We start from the raw sequence: 13,127 nt of genomic DNA on the forward strand, positions 1-13,127 counted from the left end.
AAGGAGCTGAAACATGCCATTTGGAGAAGACACCCATCAAACCTGAGACAACTGGAGCTGTTTGCTCATGAGGAGTGGGCCAAAATACCTGTTGACAGCTGCAGAACGCTCATTGACAAATACAGAAATCGTTTAATTGCAGTGCTTGCCTCAAAAGGTTGTGCAACAAAATATTAAGTTATGGGTACCATCATTTTTGTCCAGCCCTATTTCATTAGTTTGTTTTTTTAAATAATTATGTTAATCAACAATTCAAAAGTGATGGCTGATTTTGATTATTTAATTTTCAATAAATTTTTATTTATTGTTACTTTTGTGAGTTTCAAGTGATTTCAGTGAGAATTGTGGGTTTTTCCTTCTTTAACTGAGGGGTACCAACAATTTTGTCCACGTGTGTAATGGATATATGCAGCCCGATCTCACGAGGATTCGTGAAACTGTCACGTAAGTTTTAGTTTCGGTTTCGTGCGCACCAACACGATTTCGTCATGTTTTTCGTGCCGCTCACCACGAAATGCGCACCAATGTATTTTAAACGGCGGACTTTTCATGCCACTCAGAACGTATTTCAAAAGAATGTGTATATTATATTTTTAATGTAAAACCGTGGCGAATCCAACGCTATATTTTGCATGACATCGTTCCTAAACATAACCCTAACCATAACCATAACCATAACCTAACCATAAGCCGGTGGTACACTTACCAATTTGCATAGGAATTTCAAGAATATCCGGCGGCCGGCGGCCGCAAACGCAATCACACAAGCAGTATACGCCGATGGACAGCTTAGATCGTCATGAATCCGCCGGTATAAACCGCTTTCAGATGTGATTACCACAGCGAAAAACATTTCGTGGTGAGCGGCACAAAAAACATGACGAAATCGTGTTGGTGCGCACGAAACCGAAACTAAAACTTACGTGACAGTTTCACGAATCCCCGTGAGACCGGGTTGATATATGACATATAATAGGTTCAAATAATATAAGAACAAAACAAAAATACACACAGTCCCCCGTACATACATGCACACCCCCAATTACCTCCCTTTGGTAGCCGTACCTCAACCCGGTCTCACGGGGATTCGTGAAACTGTCACGTAAGTTTTAGTTTCGGTTTCGTGCGCACCAACACGATTTCGTCATGTTTTTCGTGCCGCTCACCACGAAATGTTTTTCGCTGTGGTAATCACATCTGAAAGTGGTTTATACCGGCGGATTCATGACGATCTAAGCTGTCCATCGGCGTATACTGCTTGTGTGATCGTGTTTGCGGCCGCCGGCCGCCGGACATTCTTGAAATTCCTATGCAAATTGGTAAGTGTACCACCGGCTTATGGTTAGGTTATGGTTAGGTTATGGTTAGGATTATGGTTAGGGTTATGTTTAGGGACGATGTCATGCAAAATATAGCGTTGGATTCGCCGCGGTTTTACATTAAAAATATAATATACACATTCTTTTGAAATACGTTCTGAGTGGCACGAAAAGTCCGCCGTTTAAAATACATTGGTGCACATTTCGTGGTGAGCGGCACGAAAAACATGACGAAATCGTGTTGGTGCACACGAAACCGAAACTAAAACTTACGTGACAGTTTCACGAATCCCCGTGAGATCGGGCTCCGTACCTAGTTGCTCATTAGTGAGCTTGACTGAGACAGGAATAAAAGAGTTTTTAACATGGTTGAGCCTGCACAGTGGGACTCTGTACCTCCTGCCTGAATTCAGCAGCTCGTATTCTGTTAACAGAGCATGGAATGGATCAGCAAGAATACTGTTTGCCTGCCTGATGGTGGCCTGTATAAATAAGTCTTCTGGTATTAATGGAACAGAGGCACCCATGATTTTACTCCCCATCTTCACCAGGTCATGAATCTGTGTTTTCCACTTGACTGTGAGAGCCCCAAACCAGCAGGTGATCCCATACCTAAATATGGATTCATTGGTTGCACAGTAGAAGATCAACATGACTTCTCTGCAGACACCAAAAAGCCTAAGTCGTCTGAGGAAATGGAGGCGCTGATGGATTCTGGCATGAACACTTGCCACCTGTGTTTGCCAGCTGAGGTCGCTATCAAAATGCACACCAAGGTACTTAAAAGAGGTGACCTGTTTAATTTTGTTGCTGTGTATGGACACTGGACTATGGGGTCGATCAGCATCTCAACCATTTTTCCGTGTTAATCTGAGTTTATTGTTGTTACACCAATCAACAAATTAGGTGTAACAACCCTAATTTGGGTGAGAACTTGATGATGAACTGATTTGGCTGAGTGCTGACACAGTCATTGGTGTACAGAGTGAAGAGGAAGGGTGAACTGACCTCTGTGCTATTTACCACTGTACTGGATAGGACAGAGTTGAATTTCACCTGCTGTGAACGATGTGAAAGAAAGGAATGATACTAACTGATAAGAAATGGGTCGGCCTTGAACTCAACCGTTTTTTTTTGAGGAGAATGTGTGATTGAATGGAGTTAAAAGCAAAACAGTGGCCATGCCTTCACAAGTGCTGCATTTTCTTGAAGAAGCAAACTGAAAAGGATCAAGCTATGGTTCCACCTTTATGCGTAACAGATTCATTCGGAGTCTCTCCAGGGATTCCCTCACAATAGAGGTGAGAGCCACTGGTCGATAATCATTGTCTGCCTGGAGACATGCTTTTTTTTGGGACTGGTATTATGACAGCCTTTTTCCAAAGCTCTGGTATGGAGTGTGTATCTATGGAGAGCTGAAAAAGTCGATGCCAAACTGGTGAGAGCTCTTCTGCAAATGTTTTCAGCAGGAAAACTGGTGTTATCAGGTCCCATTGTTTTTCCAATTTTTAAGGATTTAAAAACACTATCCATCCATCCATTCTCTATACACCGCTTTATCCTCACCAGGGTTGCGGGGGGTGCTGGAGCCTATTTAAAAACACTAGTTATAGTAAATCATGTATTTGGCCCCAAACATCTTAGAAACTCACTTTCAAAGCATATATTTACTCTGGACAGCATTACAGTGGTATGTAAAAGTATCTGAACCTTTTGGAACTTCTCACATTTCTCCATAAAATCACCATCAAATGTGATCTGATCTTTGTCAAAATCACACAGATGAAAAAACAGTGTCTGCTTTAACTAAAACCACCCAAACATTTATAGGTTTTAATATTTTAATGAGGATAGCATGCAAACAATGATAGAAGGGGGAGGAATAAGTAACTGAACCATCACATTTAATATTTTGTGGCCCCCCCTTTGGCAGCAATAACTTCAACCAGACGCTTCCTGTAGCTGCAGATCAGTCTGGCACATCGATCAGGACTAATCTTGGCCCATTCTTCTTTACAAAACTGCTGTAGTTCAGTCAGATTCCTGGGATGTCTGGCATGAATCGCTGTCTTGAGGTCATGCCACAGCATCTCAATGGGGTTTAAGTCTGGACTTTGACTTGGCCACTCCAGAACGTGTATTTTGTTCTTCTGAAACCATTCTGAAGTTGATTTACTTCTGTGTTTTGGATCATTGTCTTGTTGCAGCATCCATCCTCTTTTTAGCTTCAACTGTCTGACAGACGGCCTCAGGTTTTCCTGCAAAACATCCTGATAAACTTTTGAATTCATTTTTCCATTAATGATTGCAAGTTGTCCAGGCCCTGAGGCAGCAAAACAGCCCCAAACCATGATGCACCCTCCACCATGCTTCACGGTGGGGATGAGGTGTTGATGTTGGTGAGCTGTTGTTGTTGTGTGTTCCTCCCAAACAATTCAACTTTGGTTTCATCAGTCCACAACATATTTTGCCAAAACTTCTGTGGAGTGTCCAAGTGCCTTTTTGCGAACATTAAACGAGCAACAATGTTTTTTTTAGACAGCAGTGGCTTCCTCCGTGGAGTCCTCCCATAAACACCATTCTTGGCCATTGTTTTACATATGGTTGATGTGTGCACAGAGATATTGGACTGTGCCAGTGATTTCTGTAAGTCTTTAGCAGACACTCTAGGGTTCTTATTTACCTCTCTGAGTATTCTGCGCTGAACTCTTGGCGTCATCTTTGGTGGACGGTCACTCCTTGGGAGAGAAGCAACAGTGCCAAACTCTCTCCATTTGTAGACAACTTCTCTGACTGTCCATTGATGAACATCCAGACTTTTAGAGATGGTTTTGTATCCTTTCCCAGTTTTAAACAAATCAACAATTCTTGATCGCAGGTCTTCAGACAGCTCTTTTGAGCGAGCCATGGTGCACATCAGACAATGCTTCTCATCAAGACACGTCTTACCAGGTGTGTGTTTTATAGTGGGCAGGGCAGCTTTAAGCCACTCATCAGTGATTGGGGACACACCTGACTTAAATTGTTTGGTAGAAATTGGTTTCAATAGCTCTTTAAGTCTCCTTAGGCAGAGGGTTCAGTTACTTATTCCTCCCCCTTCTGTCATTGTTTGCATGCTATCCGCATTAAAATATTAAAACCTATAAATGTTTGGGTGGTTTTAGTTAAAGCAGACACTGTTTTTTCATCTGTGTGATTTTGACAAAGATCAGATTACATTTGATGGTGATTTTATACAGAAATGTGAGAAGTTCCAAAAGATTCAGATACTTTTTCATACCACTGTACATACTGTTTGAATTTTACTACCAGCTACATATGTAGTATATTTCATGCCAGAGCCTTACACCAGAACAGTAAGCTTAATGATCAAATCAATGGCCATGTTAGCTTGTACTTTGTATGTATCATCTATCTTATCATGTATATATCCAATTGTGTGTTATAAGTTCCATGTTTCCCACCCTCCTCTTCTCCCGTCCCTCTCCCTCCCCCACCCCCTCTACCTTATCTGTCCCTCTCAACCCACCAGGCAGCAGCAGATGGGTTCCCCCATATAAAAGAGCCGGGTTCTGCTCAAGGTTTCTTCCCGTTAAAAGGGAGTTTTTTCTTGCCACTGTTGCCTAAATGCTTGCTCTGGGGGTTCAGGCATATGGGTTCTGTGAAGCTTCTTGAGACAATCTGAATTGTAATTGGCGCTATATAAATAAAACTGAATTGAATGGGCTGAGAGGGTATGCTCTTGATATTTTTCTGCACAGAAGAATCCATTTGTCATCAAGTACCTCAGACCTGACCCAAGTTGCTAACTCTGTGTGTGTGTGTGTGTGTGTGTGTGTGTGTGTGTGTGTGTGTGTGTGTGTGTGTGTGTGTGTGTGTGTGTGTGTGTGTGTGTGTGTGTGTGCAGGTATAGAGTCAGAGTGGAGAAAGACTCAGTGCATGCCCAAAGAAGTGTGTGTCGACGTGGGAAGGGAGTTCGGGGCTCCCACCAATATCTTCTACAAGCCACCCTGTGTGTCCGTCTACAGGTGTGGAGGATGCTGCCACTCTGAGGACAAACAATGCAAAAATATCTCCACTGGCTACCTCAGTAAAACTGTGAGTAGATTCATTATCCTCTTATTTATTATTATTTTCACACATTGGAGGTATTGTTTACCTCTTCCTTCCTGAGTTGCCTTGATATTGTGCAGATGCCAGATAGAGCATAGCCACTCAAATATTTCATTGCTGGGGTGTAGAGGTCCCCTATATTCCCATTTGCCCTCACAGTGCTCCTCGTCGTGTAGATGTCTTGGAGGTCCAGTCGCGGTCAGTGCTGTTTTTGTACCATTGAGTGATGTTCCTAGTCAGTGTGCTCTCCACTACTCTGGTATAAAAAAGTCATCAGAAGAGTGTCTCTTGTAGGTGGAGGTGTTGGGGAATACATGGTTGTGGGTATTTTTAGGCTGTGATTCCAGGACTTACCAGCTGCAGCCTCCGCCAGGGGAGGTCTGTGGATGTGGACCAATGCCATGAGAGTCCCTGATGGCCACAGATAAGCGCACCTCTGGAAAGCTGTAAAGACATCATGGGGAGAGCACCAGATGATGAAGGGATTCCACTAATGAGGGCTTTGACTGGATGTATATGAGTCAGTGAAGATGGATTGTTGGACTTTGTTCATGCAATTACATTTTCATTATGTGGGCTGCACAGTGGCTCCATGGTTAGCACCATTGCCTTGCAGCTAGTAGATCCCTGATCCACGTCCCAGTCTGGGCCTGGGATCTTCCTGTGTGGAATCAGGTGACCTGTCGGCTGGGATAGACTCCAGCCCCCCATGACCCTAGTGATGATTAAGTTGTGTAAAAGTAATGGATGGATGGACTTTCATTATGTGCTTTTATTCGTTTGCATTTAATGCATTGAAATGAAACTGCCAAGCTGTTTTCAAATTGCTGTCAATGAAATGTCCATTGCCAGTCTATACTGTTACTATTTTATTGCCCAAGCCTACTGTGGACACAGTTTACATTTGCTTACTGAGATTGACAGTTCGATGTCTTATGATTTTCCAGTGTTTGGTTGTAAACCAATATTAGGCACCATGGTTTTCTGACGTAGTTGTTGAAATGTTCCCCGAACTTTTCTATGCTACCTTGCAAAGTGATTGTAATTCATCCTGCAGGAAACGTGACATTTTTTATTGTTGAGATATGCCAATCTTGACCAAAGTGTCATCTTGCTTATCTAATAGATGCAGTGTAGATCCAGAAAAATAAGACAGTAATGCAACATTGTTCTATGAGGAAATCATGTAAGTCTTTACTTATGTGCTGCATTCACATGTTTCTATTTTTACAACTAAGGGCAATAAATACACAAATGTGTGAATGTACATACAAACTCAATTCCAATGAAGTTGGGACGTTGTGTTAAACATAAATAAAAACACAATACAAAGATTTGCAAATTATGTTCAACGTATATTTACTTGAATACACTACAAAGACGAGATATTTAATGTTCAAATTGATAAACTTTATTGTTTTTAGCAAATAATCATTAACTTAGAAATTTATGGCTGCAACATGTTCCAAAAAGCTGGGACAGGGTCATGTTTACCACTGTGTTACATTACCTTTGCTTTTAATAACATTTAATAAATGTTTGGGAACTGAGGATACTAATCGTTGAACCTTTGTAGGTGGAATTCTTTCTCATTCTTGCTTGATGTGCAGCTTCAGCTGTTCAACAGTCAGGGGTCTCCATTGTCATATTTTACGCTTCATAATCATTTTCATTGGGGGACTGCAGACAGGCCAGTCGAGTACCCGCACTCTTTTACTACGAAGCCAAGCTGTTGTAACACGTGCAAAATGTGGTTTGGCATTGTCTTGCTGAAATAAGCAGGGGCGTCCATGAAAAAGACGTTGCTTGGATTGCAGCATATGTTTCTCCAAAACCTGTGTGTACCTTTCAGCATTAATGGTGCCTTCACAGATGTGTAAGTTACCCATGCCATTGGCACTAAGACAGCCCTATACCATCACAGATGCTGGCTTTTGAATTTTGCGTCCATAATAGTCCGGATGGTTCTTTTCCTCTTTGGCCCGGAGGACACGACGTCCACAACTTCCAAAAACAATTTGAAACATGGACTCGTCAGACCACAGAACATTTTTCCACTTTGCATCAGTCCATCGTAGATGAGCTCGGGCCCAGAGAAGCCAGCAGCATTTCTGGGCTTTTATGGCTTTTGCTTTGCATAGTAGAGTTTTAAGTTGCACTTACAGATGTAGCGCCAAACTGTTTTTACTGACAGTGGTTTTCTGAAGTGTTCCTGAGCCCATGTGGTGATGTCCTACACATTGATGTCGGTTTTTGATGCAGTGCTGCCTGAGGGATCGAAGGTCACGGGCATTCAGTGTTGGTTTTCGGCCTTGCCGCTTACATGCAGTGATTTCTCCAGATTCTCTGAACCTTTTGATAATATTATGGACTGTAGATGATGAAATCCCTAAATTCCTTGCAATTGTACGTTGAGGAACATTGTCCTTAAACTGTTTGACTATTTTCTCACGCACTTGTTCACAAAGAGGTGAACCTCGGCCCATCTTTGCTTGTGAATGACTAAGCAATTCAGGGAAGCTCCTTTTATACCCAATCATGGCACCTACCAGTTCCCAATTAGCCTGTTCACCTGTGGGATGTCCCAAACAGGTGTTTGATGAGCATTCCTCAACTTTCTCAGTGTTTTTTGCCACCTGTCCCAGCTTTTTTGGAACATGTTGCAGGCATAAAATTCTACATTAATGATTATTTGCTGAAAACAATAAAGTTTATCAGTTTGAACATTAAATTTCTTGTCTTTGTAGTATATGCAATGAAATATAGGTTGAACATCATTTGTAAATCATTGTATTCTGTTTTTTATTTATGTTTAACACAACGTCCCAACTTCATTGGAATTGGGTTTGTATTCTAAGTGTTTTGACTTTAAAGATCACAGACCTTATGAGTTAGAAAACGACTATGATCCAGAGATCCACTTCTACCAGAACATTGATATGAAGTGTGAATATTATTCAGAAGATAGGTTTAATTCCAGTATGAAGATGGAGGCGTTTTCAGTGATTCATTTTAATAGTAGGAGTCTCTACAGTAATTTCTCCAAAATTAAAGATGCTACAACACAAGTTTACTATAGTAGCAATTTCAGAGACATGGTTGAGTGATGGAAAAGATCTACAGGATGGATTAGAGGGGTATGAAATGTTTTGGCAAAACAGGGGCAATAAAAGGGGAGGGGGCGTTGCCCTGTTTGTGATGTCTGCTTTCAAATGTAAAGTTATTGGGGATATGACCATGACTATTGATAATTTCATGGAATGTATAACCATTGAAATGGAGGTTGATAGATCCAAAAACATATTAATTAGTTGCATGTATTGATCAATTTAAAAAGAAGATTTATGAATTATATGAAAATCATGATGATAAACTATTTTGGTTTGTGGTGACTTAAACATTGATTTGTTAAAATCTAATGATCATATAAAAACCGCAGAGTTTGTTAATACTATGTTTAGTTTAAGTTTCCATCCGTTAATTATAAAACTGAGCAGAATAACCAAAGATGATGAATATTTTTACTAATGTAATCGATGTGAGAATAGTTAGTGGATTATTACTGACTGATGAAAGCGATCATTTGCCTGTCTTTGCTGTGTTAGAAATTAATTAAAATTTAAAATTAGGAACAAATACACAAACTAGTAACTTAATTAGAACAAAAACACCAGAGGCAATCATGGCACTCAAGACAGATCTTATAAATCATGATTGGCAGGAAGTTTATGTGAACAATACCAATCAATCATATAATGCTTTTCTAGATACATTTTTGTTTTTTTTTATGACCGCCATTGTCCATTGAACGAATATAGATCAAATTGTAAAAAGACATGAAAAACATGGATCACAGAAGGGTTGAAAAAAGCTTGTAAAAAGAAGAATAGGCTCTATAGGGAATTTGTCACACACAGAACAAAGGATAAGGGGGACAAGTACAAAAAATATAAAAACAAATTGACTTCTATTGCACAAAAAAGACTGTTATGATCAAGCAGGCTCTTCGGGGAGTCGTGCCGGCATAAACAAATGACACTTGACTGCAGATTTAACTTTTACAACCTATTTATTGAATGGCCAGTTGAAAATGTCTTAAAGACTGAATGTAAATATTTTTAAAAATGAATTAAATAAAACGATAAAATTAAATAAATAAAAACAATAAATAATTTCTTGATGGGGCTGTAGAATCAGTGACAAAGTTTGCACCAAGGCTTAAAGCAACAAATTTTTCTGGGTTTTTTTTTATTGAAGCACTCTAGGGCTCTCTTGTCCTATAGGAACAGAGTCAAATGGCATTATTGATCATTGCTCTTACAATGGAAATACACTGAATGTATAAATTATTTAATTTTTTATTTATTTAACAGAAATATTTACATGTATATTGTAGAAAAAAAAATAAGTAAGGAAAGAAAGGTTTGACACTCACCATCATCAGTGTGGTAGAGCAATGAGTGGAACCGGCTATTTTTCAACCCATTTAGAGTCCCAGCCTGATAGCCTGTGCTTCCCTTAAGGTTTTTCTCCTCTACTCTCTCTCTCTCCTGTGCCATCACTTTGCTTTCCTGCACTTTCATTTGGCTCTCCCCCTACTGTACTCTGCTGTCCTTCACTTTGTTCCACTGCTCCTCTCTGTCTAATGTTACTTGTCTTTGACTGATTACATAAAACATTAACGTTAGATAGTTTACTGTCAAATCATATCTGATTACAAGTGTGAATACAATCTTTTTAACCTAACCATCATTATTCATGAGTCAATAAAAGGCTAATGATATCTGACTAGTGTCATCTTCATCAAGTGTCTTTCTCTTCTTACAGAAATATTTGAACAAGCTCATCTGAAAATGCTGCCAGCAATTCCATCATGGCATAGATATTAGCTTAATGCTATCAGTTAATTTATTCACATTAGCAACACTGAGTTGGCACCTTGCCCAATTAACTTAAGCTACTGATATGTTACGTTGCCTTAGCTGTCAATATCAATATTTTGCGAATGTCTATTTAAAATGTAAAATCTACTATGAGTTATCTTAAGCTAATAGTTCTATCTTTTCTCTGGTAAGTCGCTGCCCTATTTTCCAAGACGACACTCCTCTGACTCTCTGACCTGGTGCCTGGGTGCTTGACGTGATGTCACTTTCAAGTCCACGCTCTTGCGACTAAGAACATTGTATTTACCCCAAAGAGTTGATACTGAGCAAGATGGTTATCTCTAGTTTACCTTGGTTCTCGCAAGTACCCGACCCAAGGTGGAGGCTTGCGGAGGTGTTGTATTTGTGATAATAAAAACAAAAAAGAAAGAAATTTGAAGGAGCTGCAGCTAGCATTTAGGAATGGTGGCATGCCACTCCTAAATGAATGTAGAGGAAACACTGATAACTGCTTTTTTCATTTGTTACCAGTTTATAGTGACCATGTGTCTGTGCCAGAATATACAGCTGCATGCAAAATTATTCAACCCCCCTGATATTTTTGACATTCTGGCAAAATGAGCAACATGTCAACTGTAGGTGATTACTAAAGAACACCCACAATGAACCAGAGCTCCGCTTTTATACCCCTAGCCCCTCCCCTGGGCAACCACCAACTTGCCAACAGAGGGTTCAAGAGAAAAAAGAATACATCATACAAAAGATTTCAAATTATTTCAAAACAATCCATTGCAGTAATAAAAATAAATAAATATATATATATTACTGGCTTCCCTAAACAGGATTTACAACCTGCCAAACACATATTTAATAGTCCCTTCTCCAATAATGGAGGGTTCCATGTCACGTGATATTAAACAGCGTGCCACATAGCACTTTTAAGGTGTGCCGTGAAAGCAGCTCGGTTTGGTCTGTGGAGGAGTGAACTGGACAGCAACAGCAGGTGAGCGTGTATGTGTGTGTGTGTGTGTGTGTGGCGCATTGGCGCCGAGTGTGCACCCTCAGACACTGACCACGGCCAGCACAAAAGTCCAGGAGTGGTGAACAGTGCGTTGAAATGATGATGCGTGATTTAGACCAACCGTAGCTTGCAGGCACAGGGAATGGCGGTGCACTCTCTGGCACTGGCACGGAGCGAGAGAGAGACACGCGCCGCATATGATGGGGTGTTCACCAACGCTCCATCACGTTATCCCCCTCCTTGGCGATGTGCGGCAACTTCGAAAGGTAATCTGCCACAACATTGTGCTTGCCTGCTCGATGTCGGATCCGGAACTGGAATGGCTGGAGAGTGAGGTACCAGCGGGTGAGACGGCTGTGGTTGTCCTTCATGGAGTTCAACCAGGTCAGGGCACGATGGTCGGTCTCCAGGTCGAACTCCCTCCCCAGCAGGTAGTACCTCAAGCTCTCCAGAGCCCATTTTATGGCCAGGCCTTCCTTCTCTACAGTGGAGTACCTGGTCTTCCGGGGCAGCAGCTTACGGCTCAGGTAAAGGACTGGTTATTCTTCCTCAGGAAGAATAGCCAGCACTGCCCCCAGTCCCACCGCAGAGGCATCTGTCTTGACCAGGAACCGCTGGCTGAAGTCAGGACTCCTCAGCACCGGGGAAAAGCAGAGGCAGGCCTTGAGGGTTTGGAAGGTGGTCTCGCAGTCCTCATTCCAGGTGACAGGGTTCCTCTGGTCCTTTGCTGTCAGGTTTGTCTTAGAAGTGGCGATGGTGGCAAACTGAGGGACAAACCGCCTGTACCAGCTGGCCAAGCCCAAGAAGGACCTCACTTCCTTCTTTGTGCGCAGGCAGCTGCATATGGCACCCCCACAATTTAATCACTCAATTGTTCCTTGTATCATTTCTGATATGTTGGCAATGGTAAATTTGTAGTGGGATCACATGATCGTCAGCAGGGAACTAACTCAGCATTTACTTGTCATGGTTACAATGACACCTTGCCGGACGCTATATCTTGCAATATGAAATCCTTAACAAATATATGGATCCAGACAATGAGCTGCATCATTTCCAAAATCGACTCACTTGGTCCTTGTGTCATTTCTGACCTTCCCTGAAAATGTCATCCAAACCCATTGGTCTATTTTTGAGTAATGTTGCACCGGACAAATAGATTCACAGCCAAAGTCCAGATTCAAAATCCAGATGAAGCATTTGACAGAGAGTTATGTGCATACTCCATCCAAGACAAGAGGCTGCTCCAGGTCACAGGGTTTTCGCTGGTGATGCAGTGCAGAAAGGTCTCCATGGGCTGGATAGCTCATTCCATCTGCCCATTACACTAAGGATGGAATCCAGAGGTTGAACTGACAGTTGCCACTAGAGCAGCACAGAATGTTCTCAATGCCTCTGTAGTGAATTGTCTGTAGAAATTCCATGCATGTGAAACACTTGTTCCATCATGATCTCAGCTACTGGGCAGGGCTATAAAATGGGCAGCTTTGGAAAAACAGTCAATAATGGTTAGGACTGTGGTGTTACGCTGAGATGGAGGTAGCCCAGTAACAAAGTCCAGAGCTATGTGAGACCAGGGATGACGGGGAACAAAAAGGGGCTGCAGTAGGCCGAAAGTGGGTTGGTGGGGAGTCCTATTCCTGGCACAGATTGCGCAAGCTGCTGATGGATGACCTCCAGAGTACAAGCAGCCCCTGGGTGGCAAGACACTCAGGATGGATGGCCCCACTGCAGTACCTGTCAGCGGACAGACTCATGCACAAACAGGCTGTTTGGAGGACCTGGTTCTGG

The 13,127-nt window shown here is 41.7% G+C and overlaps 1 protein-coding gene and 1 long non-coding RNA gene across 5 annotated transcripts in view; one reads left to right on the forward strand and one right to left on the reverse strand.

Annotated features, from left to right (window-relative positions):
* Positions 1-265, reverse strand: part of LOC127533185 (uncharacterized) — a 187,477-nt gene extending 187,212 nt beyond the window's left edge. Inside the window, exon 1 of the long non-coding RNA XR_007940959.1 lies at positions 43-265. This is a non-coding gene — a long non-coding RNA (uncharacterized LOC127533185). The remainder of the gene's footprint in view (positions 1-42) is intronic.
* vegfc (vascular endothelial growth factor c) overlaps positions 1-13,127 on the forward strand; it is a 242,824-nt gene that overhangs the window by 87,160 nt on the left and 142,537 nt on the right. For all 4 annotated transcript variants that reach the window (XM_051945656.1, XM_051945657.1, XM_051945658.1 and 1 more), the window contains exon 3: positions 5,227-5,417. In XM_051945656.1, the coding sequence (XP_051801616.1) occupies positions 5,227-5,417 (191 nt within the window). The remainder of the gene's footprint in view (positions 1-5,226; positions 5,418-13,127) is intronic.

Source organism: Acanthochromis polyacanthus, chromosome 3 (genome assembly GCF_021347895.1).
Source record: "Acanthochromis polyacanthus isolate Apoly-LR-REF ecotype Palm Island chromosome 3, KAUST_Apoly_ChrSc, whole genome shotgun sequence".
Classification (NCBI taxonomy): Eukaryota; Metazoa; Chordata; class Actinopteri; family Pomacentridae; genus Acanthochromis; species Acanthochromis polyacanthus.